Consider the following 25,835-nt stretch of genomic DNA (forward strand, 5'->3'; position numbering starts at 1 on the left):
CCAGATCAGAGCCTTCAGACTCTTCATTCTAGTTAACACCACACCTAGAATTGTATCTGAAATTCTAGACTTTAACACAATTCAAGAGTTTTTAAACACAATGGGATCTATCCATCACCAGTGCAACTCTGGCCTCTATCAGTCTGAATATATTCCTGCCATTTCATCAGGGTAAGCTAGGCTAGCGTGCTCCTATGCTAGCGTGCACTCAACACTCACACTAACCCTGTGTGACTGAAGCAGGATAAGCAGCCAAAAATGGTAACACCATGGCCAAAAAGCATGCAAGCAATGCGGGAAACACTTTTTAAAAAATGAAAAGAAAGAAAATAAATACATCTTGGGATAAAAAAAATCTTAATACATTATCTTAAAATTTTCCTTTTTCTTGTTTTGTGTGTCATTTATACAGTATATATATACATACATATATATATATACATATATGTATATATATACATATATATATATATACTGCACACATATCTTTGTACATTTTGGTATAAGTTCTCTTTCTTGCAGGGAGTTCAGGGGATATTGGGTGTTAGATGGTAGAGGGGTGAGGTTTTAGGGCAATCCCACTTCCCTGATTGCCTTGTGCTGATGGAGGGGAGGGTGGGTGGGAGTTGCGGCATCACAAAGATGACTCCACCCTTCAAATGTTTCTGCTCACACTCAGTCTCTCATTCTCTGTGGCAACCGTGGGCGACTGCGATGGAAAAAGGGGGCTCAGCATTGAGAGGACAAGCTTATAGGACGTCCAGAAAGTCCAGGACACAAGAAGTAGAAACAGACTACTAGTCGGTACTTCCTCTTTGGGACCAGAGCCAAAAGCTGCGGCACGGACTTCCACTATCTCTTATCTGGTAAAAAGAATGAAGGTATACAGTCAGATAAAGGACAGATACAGGAAGTGATTCATATATTAGGATCTACAGTCAGTGATTTGTAGCTGACGCTGAGCATGAATTGAGCTACCTTTGTTTCCATCCGTGTCTGCGGCTGACCTCTCTGGCCTTTGGCGTATTAGATTATTGTACTTGGCTTCAACCTCCTGCAAGAAAGAAACAATTTGCTGTCAGATCATTCAATAAAAATAACCATTATGTGTGTATATAATACTATTATTATACATCAGTGCATCAGGGAGGTGAGGATGTTTAATGAATACATGTTAGATACCTTCAGATAGTTGAGGTTGGCCTGAAGGTTTCTAAGATGAGACAGGACTTGTCTGCTAAAAGAGGAGAGGCTGCCAGCATGTGACGTTGAAGAAAACCTCAAATTGATGCCAGAGTCGGCAGCACAGCCCTGTGAGGTGCTCAGCTGCTTCCCTGTGGTTGATGCCAAGATGTCATCATCTGTGCTGCTCTCTCCCGGGCCACCGTAACCTTCCAGGACTAAATATCCTGCTGAGAGAATCAAAGGAGTTATTTAGCACCACTGAAGCAGAAAGAAGCCAGGATCAGGGACAGAAAATGATATCAAACTGTGGCTTACAATAAATAAATGTATTTGTATAAAATGCTATGACTATTCATACATGTACTGTAATGCCGAATGACAAATCAAATGTTCACACTGGCTAGACTCACCATAGTCTTCAGGAGAGTCAAAGAAGCCGGTATCACCAGAGCCCAGGTCCTGAGCTGGGTCCTCTGTCTGAGAGCTGTTCCTCTCTGAGCCGTTGTGGACCATCACCCGTGCACGGTTGTCTACAGGGGTCCTCAGAGAGGTGGTCCTGAGGAGACGGGCCCCTGTGGAGCGCTTGCTTCGCTCTCCAGCCTCCTGCGACATCAGCTGGGTCACCAACACCTGCTTTAATGCTGCCACTGAGGGACAGTAAAAATGTTTTTTTTAAATTGTATTTTAAAATGCAACATCTGTGTACAGTTGACATTAATCCACTGCATGTGTAGCTCATGTATGTAACATGTCTATTCTGTGTGCTTACATGTTTTCAGTGCTTCATCTGCTCTGGAGGGAAACATGTTGAAGGAGTCTCCTCTACCATCCTCAGCCACTTGGTATGGAAGTTCAGGGTCCACGAAACCTTCCTCCTCCTCCTCTGCCTTCACTCCCTCAAATGGATTATTACCTGGTAGAGAGCTCTGCACCACGCTTCTCGCAGCTGGACCACTCTCTTTATCTGAGGAGGTGTAATTACAGTTATCTGAGGAGCTATAATTACAGAAGCTTGAGTAGGACAGAATATTTAAGCAATCTGGAAGAAAAAAATGTTTCTGACAATGACTGAAGAAAAAAAGGGTCTCTGGTTACCTGTGGACTGGGTGCTGCCAGTGGATGTTTGATCAGCGTCTCTGCTGAGCCTGGAAACACCTGCTGTGATTATCTCCACACCATCTCTCTCCCCACTGGCACACAAGAAACAACTTACATTAGTCACACGCTCAAAGGCTGAGAATCATCTGGTCTGATCAAATTTAAAGATGAGCAACATACTCAGTCTGAGGTAAAGGTATGACGCTGTGAGGTTTGACTTTCATGGCATCAGCTCTCTGGGTGATTAGACGCTGCCACCTTGTGCGAGAAAAACGAAAGAACACATCATCAGCCCATTTAACAACTGGTGCAATTTAAATTAAATCAATCAAGCAAAAGCTATTCGGTCTCACGTTCTCTGATCTGAGACTGTGGGTGCCATCAGCTCATAGATCTGAGCTCCGTTGTCTGACATAGAAAGAACGAAGAAGGACTTGTTGTCTGGCAGGAGAGAGGGTGGACAGAAGGTTTGGGTTAAGATTAATCAATATGAAGCCACACACTTCTTGATATTATTGGGTCATATGTCTGGTGATTATACAGTATGCTAAGTTCCATTTTGACCCTGATCAGATCAATCAGACTACTGTTTAACCAAAATACATTTCACATGTTTACGAGAGAACAGGTGTTAACTCACCTGTGGCCACGGAGCGCACCAACACGGTACTGAGTTTGATGATGGGGCTGAAGATATGTTTGGTGTCTGCGGTGCCAGCCAGGTTTTTGCTGTGACACTTCAGAATCAGACGCTCATCTTGTTTTTGTAGCAGAACTAGGATGTCTTCCAGGAGGAGAGTGTACAACTCTGAAAAGGAGACAAAGAGAAGACTTCAATTTACTGCAAAAACATAAGTGATGGTTGACTGGGGGGTTTTAGAAGCAATATCAAGGCTCAGCAACAATCAGACTCTTATAATGTGTTGATTACAAACCAATTGTCTTGTCCTTGTTCACTTTCCATGACAGTGGTCCCTCATGCACCATAGTTCTCTTGGTTAGATCCAGGTTCTGATGGAGGTGAAACAGAGAAAGCTTATAAGTACTTGCTACTGGTCTGTGGAGCCATTTCCACATAGCACTTCTTTTCTACCTAGCAGATATTTCAAGCTGCGTAGGTGTACAACAAGTAGGTGTGCTTTAACAGAACCTAAAAGGATCATGTAGATAAGTCACCTTTAGCTCCAAGATCATGGGGTTGTCTGTCTGCTTTAGAGAGGAGAGGTCCAATCTTCTCTGGTAGTCCTCCAACCTCTAGAGGAAGGACGGAGAAGAACAGAAACAGAGCAAAGGGGATTAATAAGCACTCTTTAAAGTGAGTCCACTGCCTGGGGAGCAGAGGAGGGAGTAGTGAAAAAATAAATTGTGGCTGAGCAGGAAAAAGAAAAGGAAGGACTTAGGGGTGAGAATGAGTGGAAGGAAGAGAAAAGGCTAAGGATGGCATAAAATAGCAAGGAGACTTTAAAAACCATCAAACCTGCTTGTCCTCTGACTCCTTTACAGCCTGGTTGACGTGATTGAGGATCTTTCGACAGCAGTCTGCTGCCTGCTTCACTTTGTCCTTCTCCACCGCGTTATCTGAAAGATATTATGACACCAAATAAGAAGAAAGGCCTCCTTATTTCTGCAGGGGGCTGTCCGGCAAATTGATATTTCTTTCGTCCATTAACACACCATCATGCTCATAAATTATGATAAAGCAGGGAGGCATTATGATCCCATAATAGCCGGTTATACTTTATCGTTAGTGCATTCGCTGTGTGAGTCCCAAACCCCAGCCAAGACTAAAATGATGGACCAAATAATGGGTGAGACATTTCCCAAAATGTGCACCATCGCTCCAGGACCATTAAACTGATAATCTCTCCATTTGTCTCTGTAATTCACTAATGGCTGGCATGTTGCCACACACAGTCTTGCTTAAGACTTCATTCGGTTCATTTTTATCTACTTTTCTTCTACCTCAAGAATTGATTTCCATTCGTCTATTGTGATATATCACATTCAGATTAGAAAATGCAAACTGGGTATTATTCCTGTATTACGAGTTTCCATGGTTACATGCAATATGAGTACATTAATTTCCATATTGAATTAATTGCTTCATAGAATCTAATTGATTTAAGGATCACAGGGAGACGAAAGGCCGAATACAATGACTGAACTCTTATCAGGGAGGTTACATGCAGAGGTGTTGCCATTCTTAGAACAACAATTAATTTCTTGTCTTGACAACAATGACAGACAAGATGTTAAAGACCCTTGTTGGTACAGAAAGCTATACAGCCTGGCAGCTAAAAGCCCTATCCAGCCAGTATGATGAACTGGTCCACTAAGAGAAGTGACTCCATAATTCAGTACAGACGCAGAATCAGACAGTTGTGGACCTGCGTGCGAACAGTGGACGCACATGTGCTTCAATACATTCTACAATCAGGGGTCTGCGTAAGTAGAAGCGTTCCACACATGCACGCTAGAAAACAGGGTGGCGACCTCACGACAGCAAGAAGTAGAGCCCTTTTCTTTGTTATACCTGGCTGAACAACAAGAAACACTCAAGAAGAAAAAAGAAGAACAAGAAAAAAGAATTTTGTGTGCGACCACTTACTGGGAATAGGACCAAGGATAGTGAAAACAGTACATACAGGGTGCGATATGCGGGGGGGCAGTTATTTTTATCCCTAGTCGGGACAAAAATGTATCCTCCCTCAGTGATTTATGCTGCTTAACCCATAGACCATATAAAATATCTAAAATAAAAATGATCTACTTAAAAAATCTTAAGTAAAGTGCTGCAATGTGATAACAGTTTATAGTGCAAACAACAATAAAAATCAGAAATGGACTTTCACTGTCAGCGCTCGTGTGACAATAGAGATGACGCCTCGTCTAGGCTATGTGATGACACAGTAAATTGACCAGAGGTTGCCTCCTTCCCTGCTCAGAGATTTGCAGAGATGTGGGTAAAAGAGGGGTGAAACGCTGCGGATGACCCCTCCACAGGAAAGGATAAAAAGACAAAAGTCCATTGTCAAAGCAGACTGTTTTCTTAGTCTGACAAGTAGGCATCTACTGTAGCCTATTCATTTTTAGGATGACAGTATGTTGTGCTATTGTGATTATTTTCTATTCTATATTGAAGTTTGCTGCGTGCTGCACATAGAGCTGAATTCAGCAGTGACTTGTTAAATTAACATTTAACCATAAGTTCTGTTGTATATGATCACATATCCTATGTGTCCGGATGAGGAAAGGACAAGGCATAAACTTGATATCACATCACTGAGAGTGAAAATACTGATGAATTAAAATGTTTTTAATGGATTAAAATATTCCTTCAAATGCAGTGGTCAAGTTCAGTTTTGTAATTGTTTTATTTAAGTTCATAATTATTGTATAAATATTACTGTAACAGCTGCAAGAAATAGCCTAATAGCACCGAGTACATACATACAACACACAGAACAAGCGTCCAGATTGCTCTTCTAGTGCATACACAGTGGATGCATTTGTCACAAATTTTGGTCTGTGTGAGGTGCCTGCACTGACATAGGCAGATGACGAGATTTACATCACGTGGGCCCTTGTGACTATGAGGATGCAGCAACCAAGAATAAGCCTTTAGACTGTATGTAATAGTAAAGAGAAAATTTCTAATAGTGTCTTTTAAAAGCAGATCACAATTTCTCTCCATGTGATCGACTAAGTATTTGTGACTGAATGAAACAGACTTTGAAGTGTTTGAACAAGACAGCAGGAGAGGGATAGGTTTAATAATCTGTAAGTGGTTTGTTTAACTGGACAAATCGGTTCTGTAGCTCTACCTGTGGGCATGGTGACATCTTTAAGGCTTCATGTGTGTCCAGAGCCAAGGTGAGTGGCTGGCATGAGCTTCATGGATATGATTTAATCTCAAGAGTCATGTCGACCATGTTCTATTATTGATCAAAGTGACTAATATGGACATGACAGAATTTTGTAGTTTTGTAAGATGTTATTTTAAATCATTGTTACATCCAAGACCATGCAAGCAGTAAGTATATGGAGTAAATCTTGCTTTGAAACAGCCGTGTGTGTGCATAAGCTGATTACCACATGAACAAATCACTGTCTGCTGTAGTGAAGGAGCTCTGGCTGGTAAGGCAAGACTACAGCACCTGTGTACTTGGAGATGTTGTCTAGTAGCAGGGGATACTTGGTGAGCCTCAGCATCTCTACAGGAATAATGTCCTTAAGCTGCAGTCGGCGGCACAGTCTGTTACTCTCCGCTTCCTGCAAAGCAAAAAATAAGTAAATACAGTACTTGTTGGGTAGACTTAAGCAGTAACAAAACACCCAAAATGTATCTTTTAACAAGAATGAGTGGCGACTGAGTTAAACTAAATGTAACTTTTTCTGTTGAATGAAGTAAAACAGATACATATCCTCAGTTTAACCCTTCTGTGTGACATATTCTGAGCATTCAGTCCATGCAGTCACTGAAAAATAAATTAAATTTTCTACATTTTATAATAAGGAACAGTGTGTGCATTTTGTCTGTGGAGATTATTATTACCTGAATGAAGGAAGTGAACCTCGAGTCTTTCTTCTGCTTGGTCTTGATGATCTCCAGAGCAAAAGGCTGGTTACTGCAGAACGTCCCCACCGCCTGCTTGATCTTCTCTTCCTCTCCACCGCTGAACTGTAACCACCCAGCCCAGGACAGGACGGAGCATAGACGGACAGAGACTATCAGTCACTCGATCGATGTGGGTTAGGGGTAGTTGCCATGGAAATGCCTTGTATTTAACCACTACATTGAGCAGCAACACCCAGAAGGGGGCCAGGCTTAAGTCCTGGTAGCAGAGACAGCTTAAGTTTTAATGTAGACTAGATCAATGCTGAGACCCTCAGGGGACCGTTTACCCTACTTATCCCCCACAGAGACACTTTAGACAAGGCTGCCAGCTGATATGTGGCTATCTCACATCTAATGTATCAGACATGATGCAGAGATGTCAGTGGAATCTAGGGCATTGTTTGACATGACCATTTACTGAGAAACAGGCTTCCATTTCACTCTCTTCCTTCCACTGTGATAACATTTCTAGTTGGCGAGGAGGGAAGTGCAGAGTTGTTTTGTACCGCGGTTAAGCTTTTTCTTTCAAGATTTTGGTGTCAGATTTAATGATTTACTGTTAAATTATCTTAAAGTATGAAAAATAACCCCTTCTTTACTACGCATAACCATCTTCTTGTACATATAATGTGTCAAAAATAAACAGATATGAGACTGAGAAAAGCAATCTCATACCCACATCAACATTTTTTTCTTGCTATAAAGCAATTTCAGGCAACAGTTCAATTTCTTTGTGCACAATATGTTTTTTTTTTCTACCACATCAGTCATCTTGAAATTTATTCAATATAAGAAAATGTTTGAAAAAGGAAATACAATTTCAGCCTGAGAATTGTACTCACCCAGGAGAGCAAGTCGTCTCCTATCTGATCAATTACTGAAGACTCATTTCTCTTCCGAACTGCTACCATTTGCTCCAGTATTGAAACTGAAATTCAAAGGAGAGGCGCCAATAGACAGTCAGTGTGTGTCTTTGGGTGTGTGTGTAAGATAACAATGATGACGAATACAACATGAAATGGCTGGGTGTTATGCACAGTTAATTGATAAATAAATGATAGAATACATTAAAAAATATGTATTCTATCATTCTGTTGTATTTGTTTTGTTTTACATCAAACTTTACTTACATTATTATTACCTTTTGAGGATTTTTTTGTTACTGGTTCTTAATGATGGTTAGGAAGTCATGCATAGATGAGATTTTAGGTTGTGTGTGTGTACCATGCAGCTGTAGAATCTCCTCCAGGTTGGTGAAGATGTTCTTGATGTCAGCAGGAGGCAGGATGGCCTCTTTAGAGAGCTTCTGGTAAAAAACGTGGTCCAAAACTCTCAGCATTCGGACATGTGCACGCTCTGTGTAAAACAGCTCTGCGGACACAATCCAAGATGTTAATTCAAGATGGCAGATTATTTGCACAACTCAACATAATAGACGTTTGACAGAAACTTGGGTCACATCCAAGCAAATGCTCTGCTGCTGCACATCTCTCTCTTCTCCCTTCTATTCATGTAAGTATATTCTGTTACAAAATAGTATTTTAAAATGCCTGGAGGGTGAGCTTCTCTTTTTCTTAAAAAGATGCTTTAATGCATTGTCAAACTTTGTGAAGTGGTACACAATGTACTTACCATTGATGACTTCCTGTCTCTTGATTTCATGAGGCCTGAGACCTGCAAGGACCTCTCGCCCCACCAGCTGCTGCCAGTTTGGAGGGTCATGCTCCGAGTCTGTTCCCTGGTCGTCCTCACTCTGGACATCACCAGCACCCAGTCCCTCAAGCCTAGCCAAGACAGAAAGTTAGTTTTTTATCTTTTTTTAAAGATGGATTTAAATTAGAAATGTCAAACTGATCCTCACCTTCTTATAGTCTTTGGTGTTCCCTCGTGGGCTCTACAATAAATATCAACAGAGAAATCAATGATAAAATAAGTATTCTTAATATAACAAGATAAAAGTGTTACTGCTAATTTTGACTGTAAATGCACCTGTCACTTTCTCGGTCATCCTCCTGCAGTTGGTCCAGGCTGTATGGGTCTAAGTGCGAAGTAGGGTGCGGCAACCCATCCAGAGGATCGGACTGAAGGCCGTCACTCAGCCTGGAGGGGCCTGAGGTTGGAGTCCCACCTGAGAGACGAGCACAAAGTTATAAACCACTGCTTTCTCCTTTTACATACATTTTACAGTGTTGAATTCACTCAGTCACTCACCTATATCAGTGTCTCTGCTAGCATCTGAGCTATACGTGGCACTGTTTGGGGATGAGGTGTTGACAGATGTGGAGTGTGTGAGCTCAGAGCCCTCGCTGGATTGGCTGCCTCTTAGACGACCACCTTCCATGTGCTCACTTGCCCCCAAAGTAGGTTGAGACAACTGTTTCTGAGGCCGAGGGCGACCATCCAGAGCTTTACCCACTGAATATAAAGAGAAGTGGTGTCAGAATTTGAGAAAGCTTTAAAACTAGTCTCATTATTTTGGTTTGTTCAACAGTCACAACTCACCTGATGCTGCCTCAATGCGGCTGGGCCTGCGCTGAGGTCCAAGGATACTGGGAAATCTGGGTTTCTTCACCTTCTCTTCTCCTTCCTTTTCTGTCTTGATGCTTTTCTGTATTTCATCAAAAAAAAAAGAGAAGACAGAGTGTCAAGTAACTGTAAAAGGGAGAGTGAGAAGGCCCATGGCGCAAAGAGAAATTAAATACCTTAATCTTAGGAAGGAAGTTGATCCGGACCCGTTTGGACTCCAGACTGCGAGGTTCCTTGACCCTCACACCAAGGTGCTTCATGTATGTATAGATGACATACTGCATTGTAGTGCTAAATGAAAAACAAATGTGACAACACTTGAGCTTGGCTCCTCTTTCTCAATCGTAACCAAGAAAACAGCAGAATGCTAAAATATGAAGAGAATAAGTGTCCATATTGTGACCTGCACCATATGTCATACCAGTCCTTCTCGTACAATTTCTACACAAACCATCTGGAGAAAGCTACGACCATATGGCATTTCAAACAAAACCGTTTCAATCAGTCACACTTTTGAATTATTTAATATAAACATACTGCATAAATTACATGTTTTCTTTAACACTAGAACCACCAGGGTTCGCTATATACCTAAAATTGCCGATGAGAATTTTTTTTAATACTGAAAAATATACTCTGTCGTTGTATTTAGGCATTGTCTTCACAAAGGAATGTCTAAAGTCACAAAATGAGTTTGTTTAATTACCACCTGTGTTTTGGTCCTGTTGCTTTATAATTTAAGTATCTTTAAGAACACTAATTGCTTTGCATGGCCATCAGTATAACTCAGTCTAAAGGGTGGTATGATACTACCATAAAACCACATTCATCACATGAGATAACCCATGTTATTTAAATGACCAAAGTAGCCTAAATACCCCAAATGGACAATTTTTAACTGTGGGTTTGGATGAAACCAATATGTTGTTGACCATACTTTAGATCAAATTTATCAGCCCTGACATACTTAATTAATTTAGCACAAGATTGTTGAATTGACTGTTTCAATCATTCATTTGAAAGAACTAAAAAGTCTTGAAAAATATGATCTGAAGTTATTCTGATCTGGAGATTCCTTTAGATTTTTCACATTACAGACTATAAATGTAATGAAGACAGATGGTTAGAGGGACCATGGGAGCCCTTGCGGCCATAAATGATCTTCCTTCACATGCTTTGAGATATGCTTTTTATATCATTTAACCAACTGCTCCAAAATGTAAGTTTACTTACCATTTCTCTTCCTCTGTGGTCTGAGTAGTTACCCTATAAACAATACAAAGAAGAAAAAATATCTCAGTGAGCAGGGATGATTACAAAATTGAGATTCTCTGAGCAGAACTGTCTGTATGTGTGGCGTGTTTCTGCGTGTGTATGTGTTACTTACAGGATATCTTCTATCTTGGTGATGATATTTTCAGCATATGAGCGCTCACGCTCCAGAGTGACACGGTCTCTGACTCGCTCTTGGTCCAGTCTGGCCAGCTCCACCTCAGCCACTGTTAGGCCCATACTGCGCTTCTGCCTGCAGGTACCAACACATTGGATCATATACTGTGATCAGGTTCATAATGGCTCAGAGAGAAATGGCTTAATAAAGGGCAGTGCACTAAGCTAGATAATTTTGTTTTTATCATTATTATTTTTTGATGAGGGAACTAATCTCAAGTTCTCCAATTAAGCAATTAATTTAACCCAACAAAAATAAAAATTTAGACTTGAGATGTTTACCTGAAATCCTCAAGGTTCTTCAGGATGTCAGGGAGTAAAGAGTCCTGCAGTGTTTGAACATGTTGTCTGTGTATTTCCTCTGGGATGAATTCTGTCCGCCGCCGGTCTGCAAACACATGCCCTCAGTCACATATACTGTACGCCAAATCTTTCTGACATGTGCACACTAAATATGGCTATTAAAGTTAAGCAATACTTTCCGAACCATCAGAGCATTTGACACCTTAGTCGACAGTGTGCATGGCTGAGTACATAAGCAACTTACAGTGACTGTATAATGAGGATGGCCAAATTGTTGAAGGGAGCCAACAGAAGTTCAAAAGGTAACCATAATAAAAAATCACTACTATAATGTCACTGGGCAGAAAACCAAATGGAAGCAAAAGCCAAGCCTGAAATATTTACCGAGATCAGCAGAGATGGATTCAGGAACAGCAACTTTTAGATTCTGTAACAAAAAAAAAAACTGTTTAATACTTAAAATAACAAACTTGAACAAAGAGAAACATGTGAATATATTGATGAGTGGTGTGCTGTGTGCATCATGTGTGACAGACAGACAGACAGATGAACAATGAATGAGTCTGACCTACGATGTTCCCTGTGTTTCTCTGTGATGAACATAAAGTGTACTTACTGCTCCCCTATCGATAAAGAAGGTGTGGAGGTCCATGAACACCCGTCTGGTCTCTTTGGAGTTGGTCTGCTTGTAGAGGTCAGCATAGAGGTAGCACAGCTGGGGACACAAGATTAGGAATAATAAAAAGAGTGAGCTGTAGAGTCTGCCAGGCTGCAAGAAAACAGGAAATTAAAAACAAAGAATTTTCAACAAGGTGTGAAGGAAGAAGGTCTTACCACAGGAGCAGCGTCAAACTGAGAGATGACATGATGCAAGAAAGCTGCGAGGTGGGCAGGCCGAGACTTGAGCTGCTCAATGCTGTTAAAGCTGTTACACTGGCCATTTGTCTGAAAAACAATCAGTACAAAATTAGGTTTGTGACAGTTAAAAAATATTTTGTATTTGTCAACTGAGTTTAGTGAGATTATGAATGACACAAATGTCTATACTGCCATGTGGTAAAATACCTGCTCCTGGTCTGAATCAAAATAGTCGTCCTCAGCTCCAATGATTTGTGAGACGAGGCGAGAGGAGGAGGGACTGCTGACTGTGGTAGGGGACAGAGAGTCCTGGGGACAAGACAAGGTATATTGTAGAATTACTATTTCTCACAAAGAGAAGCTCAATTGGGACTGACAAGAGCACTTAAAAAACTTGTTTCTCAAGATTACACCAAGAATAAATAAGTACATTTCTTGAGGAGAATTTGCACAAGGCCAAAGACTATAGCTACCAGATCAGTGGTGTCCTCTGCGTCTGGGGAGTGGCAGGAGTTGAAGCTGTTCCTGGGCGTGCTCTTTGGGCTTGGGCAGGATGACTCCCTTTGGCACAAACTCTCTGGAGATCCGGGCCAAAATCCACGAGAAATCTGCAGGTGGTATGGGAGACAATCTTGTATTCTCAATCCATTCCGAATAAAAATCACCAAAAAAACTTAACATCCGAAGTGAAATCATTTATTTAGTTAGCCTACAACATCCAGTCCAACAAAAATCTGAACACATGATATAGAATGGTGGTGCAGCATAGATCTAAAGTAGCTAAAGCTAAGAAGAGCAAAGTAAAACTAATTCAATTCATTCATCATAATGCCATGAATCCATTTCCTACTGTTGATTAGTGGTGCTGGGATGTGACAACTTACAGGAGTGCTGGTCCAGGACAGATCTGTACTGTTGTCTCCCTTAGAGGAGTGAGTGTGCTCTGTCTCAAACATGCTACCATCATCTGCATCTCCACCTGGAACAGCCTCCTAGAGATTCATGCAAACACAAGATTTGTTACTAATTATGAACAAGCTAATTACATAACAGCAAACTCCACAATGAAAAATGTTTAAACACAGGCTAAGAGCATTATATAGACCAATCAGTCAATAAATGTATAAATCTATCACTATATTAAGGCTGTAATCACATAAAATATAACTTTCTTTTGAAATGCAGAGAGCAGACTGATATGTTGATGTACATAACAGCAGGCACAGTGACTGACGTATATAAAATAAGATGTCACACAGACACAAAAGAGTGGCTTCCCACAGAGAAAGCCTAATCCTCTGATGAGATTAGGATTAATGTTTGTCTGGAATGATCCCTAAATGCTCTCCACAAAAATCACACAATGACTGCTTGGATGTTGCTGGTATGTCAGTGTCCCTAGATACTCTATTCTTTAGGCTACATTTGCAAGTGCATGGAGAGAGTTAGTTAGTTAAAGAGGGGTTATTTACTATACCTGTGTTGCCCCAGTGGCCTTGAAGAGCTGACCCTGCAGCTGAGGAATGTGTTTCTTAGCTTCCTGGATGTCTTTCAGTAGTTTGGGGGAGGGGTTTCTGCTGTACTCCTCCTTCATGGCCTGGACAGCAATAGGGGTGAAATCAAAACAAGAGATCAGAAGCAATAGTAGCTTCTACATGTCAAACCATATTCTATTTGTATACAATAAGGAATGTAAAATGTTTAATATTTAGACTCTGGGATGAAGCGTGGGATGCATTTTGTTCAATTATACACCTTTCCTGCCTCCTACCTAAAGCAATGTTCTATTTAAAAACAGATCATTTTCAACACAGATAATGATACAAAATTCCCTACCAGGGTTTAAATATACCTAAGTGTGGAATAAAGGCAAATTATCTTGCTCTTGCCAACACCTAGCTATGATTTCACTATTTCAATAGAGAGAAGACAATATGTGACAGTGATTGTTATGCTAACCTGCAGCTCCTGCTGTTCTTTTGAGAGCATCTTTTGCAAGATGTCAACCCTCTGGTTGCAGATGCTGCTATTCTCATCCTGTGGGAAACAAGGGAAAAAAAAGGTGAATGACATATGTAAGAAATGTATATTTGACAACAGATGAAAAGCATTTAGGCAAATAATAGATTTGAAAGAGATGCATTTAACAAATATTTAAACATTCTAAAAAATTGACGCCACCACAAAAATCTAAGCATATTTAGAAGGAAGACAAAGACATAGATAACCACAATGACACAGAATCAGTCAAGATATAGGAAGAGGGCAAGAGAAGTAACTGATGTCCTCGTATACCCATGGTGGTTGTGTGGAGGAGAGGCGGTCCTGAGGACTGTAGGGGCGTTCTGCTGCTGGGGAGTTTGGAGAGGAAATGCTAACGCCCAACATTTCAGACTCTGCTTCAGACAAAGGGATCTGGGCAAGCCCTGGAGGGCGCCCCAACACTGTGAGGGCCACATAGGAGCCCGCTAGGATAGAAAAATGAAAAAGACACATTGGACTTACATCAAGATTAATTGTCCACGTTACTTTTGCTCAAACCTTTTCCAAACAGAACACTTCTGCAAAAATACACCGACAGAAGAACTTACATTTGATAAGCTTCACCACCTCAATGTGATTAGAATGTGTAACAAGGGTCCCGTTAACCTGGAAGACAGAAATGGTATTATGAGAAATAAAAACCAGATAGAAAGATCAAAATATTCCATTCTAGGCCAAGTTTTAGATACAATTTCACGCCCAATTTCATTCCTGATTACAGCAGAAAGAGCAGAAATACTGACTGACCATAAGGTGGCAGCCTACATCCTCTTTACCGGCCTTAGACTAGGAAACAGTGACATTAGCAGTTTAAAGACAGTGAGGCAGATAAACACAATACCTTGATGATCCTGTCTCCTGTCTGAACACCTGCCCGCATAGCAGCCCCATCTGGCAAACATAAAGGAAAAAGAGCATTAAAGAAACACAGGAGGCAAAGAAAGAAATGGAAGAATGAAATAGGGGAAAATGGGAGGGGGGACACAAAAGACATACAGGTTCATGGTGCAATTGTTGATACTTCTGCACAATGAATACAACATATAGCACTGACAGACCAGATGTGGCAAAGTGACTATTTGAGTGCTATTTTGAAAGACCATAACAGTGGTTATATTACAAGAAGGACCTGTTTCACAGCTCCACCCCAAACAAAGGGATTTAGGCATGAGACAGGTAATTATGAGATCCAGGTCTGACTCTATAGTCAGCAGCAAACAGCTGAAGCATTTTGTAAACCAAATACAGTTTTACTAATACACTTCTTATGATCTGCATTTTGGGCCTTTATGGGAATTCTTTACGTCATATGGATCAGTATGGGAATTTGTGTCACTGAATGAAAGACAATCTTGTCTGAAGAGCTCATCTAAATGCAGAAGGGGAATGTGACTGATGAATGGTGGCTAAAGGATTTTTAGATATTTGGTTTTTGAGGATTTGATTAAGGGCAACAAAAACATCAAGATTTAAAATTGCAGGCATATGAACAAAAGCTTAATTAGGCTTCATCTCTCTCTTTTCAAACTTGAAAACACAACTATGAATGTGAAAATCTGCAGCAAGATACTAAAGATGTATTTAGTTTGCTTCCAAGTTTACAATAAAAAGAACAGACTAGACTAAGTAGACTTTCTTAGTGTTGAGTCAGTGACAAAAGCACAAATGGGAAGCCGTGCAGGAATAGTTGAAAACTGCCAAGCGCTGATGACAGTGCAACAAAAGTCCTTCATCAGTTCCTTCCTCTTCTGTCTCTCTACACTACTGTACAGACCATGTAATGTTTTCTGTGACCTGATAACAACCCACATCATCCTCTACAGACAGTGAGAGACTGCCAGGGATCACATAAGTATCCTGTCAAAGTCCCCTCTTAAAAAGACAACATGATAAAGCAGAAGATGCAGCTACTCTCAAACTACTGAGGAGGAAATGTACAGTCAGTGGCTTCAATGGTGACTACTCTCAGTAAGTGCCAGGGTGGTGGTGGTGGTTTCGGAGTCCCAATTACTCCTCATATCTGTGAGTTCAGAGCAAACTATCATGACAGTTTGATGTCAGTGCATGAAAAAGGGGCCCACATCTCTATTGCAATGGCTTAGACCAGCAGCAGTCATTGTAATAACATCTTTTTCTTCCTTTAAAGTTTGAAACTCCGCCTTACCTTCTTTGACAAGCTGCACAAACACCGGGTTGTCTCCACTGACAGTGAGCCCAAAGCCATTTTCATCTTTCTGGATGATTACACATCGCTGGACCAGACCTGCAAGTGAGACAGACGGGACAAAAAGACATAACAGTGTCTTCAAAAAGGACCAGGAAGCCATTAGTGGAAATGTACTTATATCACTGAAGACATGCATCAACTGCAAAGTTATTGAAATATAAAACTAAACCTCACCCCTGTATGAAATGGTTAACAGAAGTTAGAATATGCCTTGTGCGGGGATTCAATTAAGTGACAATAATCACATTTTGCAGTTGATACAGTCTATGAACATTAGTTGCTTTTGGGAGGTTTCACAGAGGGATATGGGGATATGGGAGCAGACCCCTCATTTAACACATCATCATATAACCCGTCAAGGCTGACCAGAAAACAAATTTAAAGAGACAACATCTTTGATGGAAACTTTCTGTCTTTTGGACAACATGAAATTGTCCTTTAGCAACAAACTCATTCGCTGACAACATAAAAAATAACCCTTAAATCTCTTTTTAAATGTAAATACTTTTGATAATCCCTTCATGTCAGGTGACATTTGAAATTGATCTCACACCCCAGACATTTTTGTTTGTTGTCTCACAGGCTAAAAGGAGAAACATTGCTTTTCAGGTTCTTTATGCGGCATTTCATCTGTGTGGCAAGAGGAGATTAGAGCTTATCTAATGTCTGGCTGACACTCACTACACTGCTCAAATAGACAGTCTCATGTTGTCAAGAGCAAGAAATGTGTGGATTTTCCAATAATAGCAAGCTATCTTAAAATCAAATATCTCTATCAAGCTGATTTTTTAAGTGACCCAAACTATGTGACCCTTGAACTAGTTTCTTGTTGTGTCTGAGATTTCCTGGCCAGTGCAGCATCAGCCAGAAAGGTGAGTAGATCGACAGGGGTAGTGGTGGGGTGGGGGTTGGAGAGTGGAAGGAACAGGAGCTAATAGATGGAGAGAGGTTAGGGGAGGTAAAAGCCCCAGGCTGGGGGGAGGAGAGTAGAGAGAGGGTTACATAGAGCTGAGAGAGCAGGGGGGAAGGGAAAGGGGGAGAGAGGGCAGGGGTGTCAAGGAAACAGATGAAGCCATATGGGTTATAGAGTTGGTGTGAATTTGCCTCTAGATGTTGATCTTTTGCTTTATTTCCTAGTTTTTTTTTTAGAGATCTTGGTCGGTATTTTATAAACCATGAGGAGTGGAAGTGCTGACATGATCATTGACCAGGTTAATCCATCTAAACTAATGTATTATTCAGAGGTTTAACTGATCCGTATTCAGCATCCTTTGCTGAAACATGAGGAAATGTACTCTAGAGAATAAACCGACCTTTAATACTGACAGAGCATCTTCAGCGACACAATCACAAAAAGAAGAAACCCAAGTCATCAGAATATCGCATACAAAGGTCAGACTGCTTTTCTTGAATCTAAAAGTCTAAATACTTAGAGCTTCAAATGCTGTTCTGCAATAAAGGATTTCCATCTGTGAATGTTTTAAACTGGTGGAAGACCAGACATAATGGAAATAACTGGTTCAGACAGACAAAAGATTCCTGTGCTTTGTTGAATATGATGGTAGAGGATTATCTTGATAAACTGTCTCCTAGACAGAGACTAGACAGTGATCAGCAGTGACTGGCAGTTGATGGCTGCCTAAAGAATTTGTTTTGTCAATTCACTGCAGGTGAGACCAGACACCCACCAGATGTAATGTGAGGACATCTCACATTAGATAACACTATATCTGTCTTGTGGTTTTCTAACGACTCTACCAATGTATAGATTCTGAAAACACCCCACTAAAGAAATTGTTCAGTGGACCTTTGGTGTTACTCTAAGCAACAGTAAGTCCGTGTAAACATGTGAATATTACTTTCTGTCTGAGCTTAATATTTAATCATATTTGGATGATCACTTAACTTCTTATTAATTTATTTACACAAATATTAGGACCTGGCTCAAGTGTGTGACTAAAGTAATAATACAAAAAGTAATACAAAAACTATCCATAGTCAACGAACATCTAAAAGGAAAAAAAAAAGTCAGTTGTATTGGCCAACTTTATCAACAAGTCCCCATGCCAACAGTAAGGCCATCTATGCACTGTAGATAGATAACTGTACAAAAAGAGAAGGAAAAAGTATCTCTTAATGTCCAAACTTTCATTCCAAAGTGTCTATTGGTTTTTCTTAAGTATGAATTTAATTGTTCTTATATAAAAAGCAGCTGAATGACATCATGATGTATCACACTTGAGCTGAACTCTTGGCACTGATTCTGCATCCAACTCAGAGGGGCATCTAGCTCTGACCTGGCAGCCTGATATCATAATCATTAAAAATAAAAATACAACTCTCTGCTGTCACTCTGTTTCAAACAAACATCTAGAGGCATTTTCACAACAGAGTCTGAAGAATGTATCAATACAGCTGTCACACCAGCCATTCCAGCAGGAGCGTCTTACCACAGGACTCAGGCTTCCCCTCTGCTAGCACACTGCTGCTGCCACTCTTCTGCACCACCAGAGCTTCTGCTCACAGCCCCCACCACGCAGACAGCACAGTAGCATACGAACACACATACACGCACGCACAAACAAAACATAAACCAACACAAGGAAAGGAAACACAAAACAGGAAAGAGAAAATCATGAGGGAGAAACAATCATGGGAGAAGAAAAATTAAATGAACAAATAGGTAATTAATAAAACATAATGGTTTGGACAGGCAGGAGCGCAGTCACTAAAAATTAACTACCTGGTTTGTCGTTGAAATTAGTTATAATTTAAACACAGCCTATAGGTCAGGATTGGAAATGTGCAAGATAGAGGAACATGTCCAGGTGTTACTTTTTAAAAACACCTATGCTCCTATTGGTACATATATACTCTACCAGTTCAACATGACTTCATTAAGGAGGGACCCATTTTCAAACTTTGTATCCTGCATTGAAATGATTATATGATCCTCATAAAATAAACCGTTTAAGAGAATTTTATATTTAAAGATAGATACTAATTTTAAAAAAATGAAATATGTCCTAAAAATTAACTGTCAAGTACCTGCAAATTACTAAAAAATTAAATTAAAATTTCCATTAAATTAGTATAAAATGAAAGGACCTGTAACATTAAGCATGACCAAATATTGGATTATTATTAAAATGTCCATACCTAACTGGACACTTGAACACTGCAACTGAGTGTTGATATTAGGGCTCAAACATATTCCATTTGAAATTAAATATACAGCTGATGCAACTGCAGCTATACTCAATGCAATTAGAGGTTTGTCTGCCCACACAAAAAGGTGGTTTACAAGTTGTGGTAAAGGAGATGACGCTAAAAATAGATGACAGCTAATAACATGGGAAGAACCAGTCTTGGTCCAATCAATCAAAATAAGTAGCCTAAACAATTCTTAAAAATGTCCAGTAATTTTAAGGTATGGATGAATGAATGAATGGCTGCACTTAACCCATTCATTTGGGAGTGTGAATCTAAGAAGTCTGTTTTAACATCTATTTCCAAAGTATCTGACAGCTCGTGCCCATCCCTAATAAACCCAAACCACTTTGAAATTAAGGCAGAAAGTGCAACCAGGAGATAATCTGAGAAAAGATTGTTAGAGTTCATGCAACTAGCAGATAACCAAAAAAAGGACAAACAGACTTACAAACTAACACCATGCAGGCATGCAAAAGATCAGAAATTCAAACATGAATCATGTCTAGAAAAAGTAATCTAAGGAGGATGTAAAGATGTAGATTTCAGTGTAATAAAGCAGCCTTTGCTTCTCTGTGTGTACTGTGTAATTTGGTTTAATCACTGCATTATTCCAAAGAAAAATACATGGAAAAAGATTTTTAGTGTGGTGCTACACACCTACAGACAACAGCGTGCATGTCTTGCGTAACCTCTCAGATAATCTTGTCTATGTTTTGTTGCATCATACAGAGATAAGCCACCATGTGGTGCAGAGGATTTTCTGTGTTGTTTTGAATACAGAAGCTTTGGTCATATCTCAAATCATACTTCCTGGATTGCTGACAAATAGCACAAGGAGTGTCACCATATCAAACTAGTCTGTATCTGAACCTTAACAATCTCACCCTGCAATAAACTTGAAACTGGAGTGTATAACAGACTTAGAGGCTTCTTGTGCCCTTCAAGTATGCATTGAGACCACCCAAAAACTTATACGCATAAAAAACCCACAGTGCACTGACTTATGTAAAACTGCAAGAACCATGTGAACATTAAACATGCAGCTTCAGATTCCAAGGTCCTGTGGTCTTTCTGTGTTTATTGGCTTAAAATCTGCAGCATGTAAAGCAAACAGTTAATATATTGCAGCTATGACTTAGACAATAAACACATATAATACTGTCCATTAGTTGAATTATTTCAAAAAGACAGATGATTCTAACACACACATTTAAAATAAGTTGCCATGTTTCAGCGATAACACCCATCTTAGATCAGACCACACAAGTAAAAAATGAATGTCGAGTTTTCAAAGAGAGCACAAAGCATAGAACAAGATACACACACCGACTTTCACCATCCCAGCATGCCTTATGCAAACCATCATCAGCACAATTCTTTCAGTGTTTGCAGGTGTGTTAGAGAGAGACAGAGAGAGAGAGAGACAGAGAGAGAGAGAGAGAGAGAGAGAGAGACAGAGAGAGGAAGAAGAAATGGGTGAGTGGGACAGACAGAAAAGTATGAGGCAATCAGATAAAGTGATGCATACAGAGAAAGAGGGACAGGATGGAAAAAAAGAGGCAGAGTGATTGAGAATAAAAAAGTGTGAGCAAAAGAATAAAAACAGAACAAGACCCTGAGAATGAAAGTGGGAAGTTACCTGTAGGGTCAAACTCATTGGAGGGAAGTGAGGTTTTGTCACTTTTGGGTTTCTTGTCCGGGGGGTGGTCTTTACTGAGAATGCTGCTGGTTCTACAGAAAGAGGAACACCGATGAGAAACAGGTAATCTCACTGCAAATAAGTGTCAAAACTGGCATTTATCCAGCATGTGCTTTCACATACAACACTGTAGTCTTTTATATGTAGCATTTTTTACAGGCAATGTCATTGTAATGCATGCGTCTTGTTGTACTACTTCTCTGTATGCCCACCACAAGCTGCAAGCCAGTGAAGGTTCAGGAGGAATTAGAGCAACACACAGAACCAGCAATTGTTCACTTCAGTATCGAGAATAATGTGGCAAGAGGACCTCCTAGTGTATGAATCACGCTGAGTGTGTCTACTGTATAATGTGACAGCCAGAGAGGATGTGGAGCCGCTCTGCTGAGTGCCCAGAGAGCAGGGCCAGAGAAAGGACAGTCCTCAGAGGAGGTGCCACAAGGCCAGACTCCGGCTTGAACCTCGCTAGGCTATGTATGGCTGCCTCTGCCTATACCGGCCCCAACTGTGAAAGGCCACTGTTCTGTTCACAGTGAAAGGCAGTGATGGGCCGCCCTTAGAAGAGGGACCCCTTTGTCCCTCACTGTGTGTGTATATATGTGTGTGTACATGAGTTAGAGGAGGGGGGGGGGGGGGGGGGGGGGGGTATGTTTGGTCCAAACTCTGAAGACTTCTGTGTTGCAGCACACCAGGCCTAGTAAAACCTGCCTCATTTCCTTCATCTGCAGCTCTGTGTATGTAAACCACTGGTGTATGTGTGTTTGTGGCCACAGGATTACCCGCCCATAAGCACGAATATGTCTCTACAATAAAATATGAGAAAATAAAGACTCTTACCTGTTTGCTTTCTTGGGAAACCTGTGGGATGAAACAAGAATGATCATCAGTATCTCAAAGCAATGACACGACAAAACTATTAATATAATAAAGTAAAAAAAATAAAAATTTTTTAAAAAAGCTGAGCTGTTTATGACTATCCGAAGAGAGAAAAAAAAGATGCCTGGCTGACAGCTTCTCCTGAGACCCATATAGCAGTAAACATGATAATCCTGATCAAACATCAGAGTTCTTCAGCCGCAGATTAAAGCCTTTTCCAGGTCAAATGTCCTCCGCCTCTCAGATCTCAGCTGTGTGTGTGTGTGTGTGTGTGTGTGTGTGTGTGCGCCTCTATTTAGTTCTTCACAGACATCACGACTTGACTGTAATAATCATATCCTAATCACATCCATGGCCTGTTTCTTTCGAGGCAGCCTGCCCTGAGACCGATTAGTGCCACAGAGTGATGTAGAGATAAAATAATTTAGGGATAGACAGCACCATATTGGAAAAGGGGATATTTTCCTGGAAATTACATATACTGTATGCGAATTGACTTACTGTTGGGCAGACACATCAGAATACATAAAAAATTTGGATATGAGGAGATAGTGTACTGTTAATTCTCGCAGTAAGTGTTTAATCTCATCTTTAATATACAGTGTATGGACTCAGCTTAGACCGAAGATAAAGAGTTGTAATGAACGCTAAATGTCTTCCTCCTCACTCTGACTTACAATACTCACAAAGGGTTAACAGACGCAATCTGTTCTTAAAAATAGTCAAAATTAAATTATAGCTTTACTATAAGTAAATGAGGGACTGAAAGAGAAACTATTCCAAAGTAATTTAAAGGGTAATATTAATAATAATTTTTATTTATAGTGCAATTTTTTATTGAAATGAAATCTCCTGAACACTCGCGAAGTTTGTGCCAATCATCTGGGTGGCCCCTCAACTCTACATTACTCCTGGTGGGGTCTGCACAGTCAGCATAGCTCATTTTTCTACAGTCAGGGAGAGTCATGTTTTGCCATTCGTCTTCATGAAGTATGAAAAAACACTTTCACTTAGTTCAAAGTTATATTGTTACATAGTTACCATAAAGTCTAAATTTGGACTCAGTTTTATTATTTTATTGTGCTGAAAAATAAATACCTTTTTAAACTTTATTGTCAAGCCCACATCTCTTTTTTCTGAGACTTTGCAAGGCGAGACAACGGTAATTTTAAAGCTGCAAGACTGTAAAATTAGCTAAATAAGCCTTGAATACAGTATGCTTCATAAAATGCTTGAAGAAACGTTAACTAGACAAAGATAAAAGGAGACAGGCTGTAAGTTTTAGTGGGATTCTTTAAACTCTAAATGCACACAGTAATATAATACAAAAGAGTAGCACGAGTAACTAAACATTTCAGAACACCAGTCTTCATAATGGGGACGTCTCACGACTAACTAGCCCACATTAACTCTCTTTCTCCTGGCGACAGTGTGTCCCATTCAGTGCCATGCCGGGGAAGCTGAATGGCCCGTTTATGAAAATGCCGCTGACTGTAATAAGTTCCAGAGCCTCCAGCAGAAAAAAAAAAAAAACTAGCTTTAAGTCGCCCACTCCCTTGAAACCTCTGAATCGGAGAGATGGAAAAGTCAGCACATAAACACACATATGCTGAACTGGGACATGGATAAGTACAAGCCTCACGATGGCAAAACTGAGTAGGCAGATGTTGTTCTTGGTTGATCATACAGGAATAAATGAAATGACAGTCAAACCCAGTTCTAACAGGATGGATGATGCATCAGGCTGTCTATAATGTCTGTGCTGAACTAGACTTATGAGTCATGTCCTTAGAAATTATACTGCAGGTCTACAAGACGTTTGAACTGTGTTTTGTACAAGTTAAAACAATTAAAAGGGAATTATTGTAGCATTCATATCATACAGTAACTACATCCTGACTATCCATGGGTAAGACTCATATGGACACAGCAGAGAGAGCATCCAAAAGGGCAAATAATTGGAAAAAAAAAACACGACTCATTTGAAATAGCCTATCTGATACACACTGGAGGGCTGCGGAGTGGGACAATGGAAACAATGTAGGAAGAAATCACAGAAATGTCTAGAAACAAGAGGAGAGTATGGCTGGGTGATAGAAATGATATATAAACTCACCGCGATATAAAATTTAAACAATAAGAAAATTAGAAACGTTGACATAACTGTCAATAGGAGACATTGCCTGACAGAGCACAGCAAATCACAGGAACAAAGCTATTTGTAACCAGTCATATGGCAGTATTTTAAGAATGAACAGCCCACGCCCACAGCAGTTGGTTGACTTGGCTGAGCAAACCACATGCTACTGTTTTGATTATACAAGAGAGTCATGAAAGCAATTAATGCTCCTTTAGAGGAAACTTCTAGTGTTGATGAAGACAGCGACAGCTCAGCGGCCACAACAACCTTCAACCAAGGAGATATTGTAGATAGACAAGGTGAAAACACGGTGGTGGCGGTACAATGGCTACTTAAAGTACGACTTTGGAACAGAGTGGAGCTTATATTGTAAACTCTGCCGAATACGTTTGTCAAAGAAATAAAACAAACTTATTTCATCACCCGAAACATTGTCATGCAACAGAGCACGCAAAAAGCAAGCGCTCACAGTCACAGTCACAACCACAAGTAAACCCGTCCCCTGGAACGAGCAGGGAGCTGCTCAGAGAAAACCCCAGCAATAAACTGGCCTGTTGGCATTTTCTAGCGTTACACCATACGACAAAAAGACAAAAAGAAACACAGTCATACAAGCTGTTGCTTTTTGATTTATTGCAAAAGGTATGATTTGAGAAGCTAATGAAAGTAATGGATCGGAATGCTGAAAGAAAAGCTAAGAGTGTGCTCTGACTTTACACTTTTGGAAACCAAGTTTGTGTAAGTGTACTTATGCTTGAAGGTAGCTGTAAAACAAAGAGCTTACATTGAGAAGATTTACGTTTATTTTTGTATGATATATTCATTAAAATTAATTTTTTGTTTGCAGTTTGAATTCTTAGTCATTTTCACATTCTGAATCCACTTAAGGGAAATCCTAATGATATTTAAAGTTTAGGGGAACCTTGAAGTTCAAAAATATTAACTTGATTCATATCATAATATATATCAATATCAATTGATATGAAAAAAAATATCCTAGAGTAAAGAAATCACTAATCACAACATCACTGTTACCACTGATCCTGAATGATAGACGGCTGTTGAGTGCAGGCCAGCTCTGGAGGAGAAAGCCAGGGAGCAGAGCCGGAGAGTCCTGCGTTGCTGCTGCTGCTGCTGTCTCATCTTCTGGGGGAATAAACACCTGATTCTGCTCTGATCCGGAGCAGTTTACTGATGAGAGCAGTTTATTTTTTAAACTTTTGGGATTAAGTGGATTTATCTTCAAACTTGCTTCTCAACCTTGCCGGAGCTAACACCAGAGTCACACACCACCTCAGGTGCTGTCATCAATAATAAACATCTTAAATGATGGTGAGTTTATATAATTTTAAAGTGTAATGTTGCTGCTGTATTTATGCCTTTAGATGACGTTATTTTGAGTGTGGATGCAGCAGCTACAATGCTATAATAGCCCTGATCGATCTGAACTCTATTCAGAAGACAAACATTTTAAATGTTTGTTAGTTGTTGTGTGGACAGACCTGACAAGCATGAATTCAGACTTTTTACAAATGGGCATCATGATGTTGTTATTTTGGCATCCATTTGACCTGTTTATTGCAAATAAATTACAGCAAAG

The 25,835-nt window shown here is 40.2% G+C and overlaps 1 protein-coding gene across 4 annotated transcripts in view; it reads right to left on the bottom strand.

The window, feature by feature from the left end:
• Positions 1-405: 405 nt before the first annotated feature.
• Positions 406-25,835, bottom strand: part of arhgef12a (Rho guanine nucleotide exchange factor (GEF) 12a) — a 39,685-nt gene continuing 14,255 nt past the window's right edge. For 2 of the 4 annotated variants that reach the window (XM_042414114.1, XM_042414113.1), the window contains 40 exons: positions 22,057-22,077; positions 21,160-21,251; positions 18,758-18,823; positions 16,245-16,343; positions 14,922-14,971; positions 14,629-14,686; positions 14,333-14,505; positions 13,997-14,074; positions 13,515-13,634; positions 12,922-13,029; positions 12,511-12,645; positions 12,245-12,346; positions 12,014-12,124; positions 11,796-11,894; positions 11,564-11,606; positions 11,159-11,264; positions 10,815-10,952; positions 10,661-10,693; positions 9,604-9,718; positions 9,404-9,509; positions 9,113-9,316; positions 8,891-9,029; positions 8,763-8,795; positions 8,534-8,685; positions 8,126-8,272; positions 7,744-7,829; positions 6,839-6,964; positions 6,441-6,555; positions 3,761-3,861; positions 3,460-3,537; positions 3,219-3,294; positions 2,924-3,091; positions 2,637-2,724; positions 2,464-2,541; positions 2,281-2,375; positions 1,955-2,149; positions 1,596-1,832; positions 1,183-1,412; positions 979-1,054; positions 406-863 (listed from right to left, as the gene is read on the bottom strand). In XM_042414114.1, the coding sequence (XP_042270048.1) occupies positions 853-863; positions 979-1,054; positions 1,183-1,412; positions 1,596-1,832; positions 1,955-2,149; positions 2,281-2,375; positions 2,464-2,541; positions 2,637-2,724; positions 2,924-3,091; positions 3,219-3,294; positions 3,460-3,537; positions 3,761-3,861; positions 6,441-6,555; positions 6,839-6,964; positions 7,744-7,829; positions 8,126-8,272; positions 8,534-8,685; positions 8,763-8,795; positions 8,891-9,029; positions 9,113-9,316; positions 9,404-9,509; positions 9,604-9,718; positions 10,661-10,693; positions 10,815-10,952; positions 11,159-11,264; positions 11,564-11,606; positions 11,796-11,894; positions 12,014-12,124; positions 12,245-12,346; positions 12,511-12,645; positions 12,922-13,029; positions 13,515-13,634; positions 13,997-14,074; positions 14,333-14,505; positions 14,629-14,686; positions 14,922-14,971; positions 16,245-16,343; positions 18,758-18,823; positions 21,160-21,251; positions 22,057-22,077 (4,288 nt within the window). In that variant the 3' untranslated portion in view covers positions 406-852. The remainder of the gene's footprint in view (positions 864-978; positions 1,055-1,182; positions 1,413-1,595; positions 1,833-1,954; positions 2,150-2,280; positions 2,376-2,463; positions 2,542-2,636; positions 2,725-2,923; positions 3,092-3,218; positions 3,295-3,459; positions 3,538-3,760; positions 3,862-6,440; positions 6,556-6,838; positions 6,965-7,743; positions 7,830-8,125; positions 8,273-8,533; positions 8,686-8,762; positions 8,796-8,890; positions 9,030-9,112; positions 9,317-9,403; positions 9,510-9,603; positions 9,719-10,660; positions 10,694-10,814; positions 10,953-11,158; positions 11,265-11,563; positions 11,607-11,795; positions 11,895-12,013; positions 12,125-12,244; positions 12,347-12,510; positions 12,646-12,921; positions 13,030-13,514; positions 13,635-13,996; positions 14,075-14,332; positions 14,506-14,628; positions 14,687-14,921; positions 14,972-16,244; positions 16,344-18,757; positions 18,824-21,159; positions 21,252-22,056; positions 22,078-25,835) is intronic. The other 2 variants (XM_042414115.1, XM_042414116.1) reach the window with 2 other exon arrangements.

The sequence above is a fragment of the Thunnus maccoyii genome, chromosome 6 (assembly GCF_910596095.1).
Source record: "Thunnus maccoyii chromosome 6, fThuMac1.1, whole genome shotgun sequence".
NCBI lineage: Eukaryota > Metazoa > Chordata > Actinopteri > Scombriformes > Scombridae > Thunnus > Thunnus maccoyii.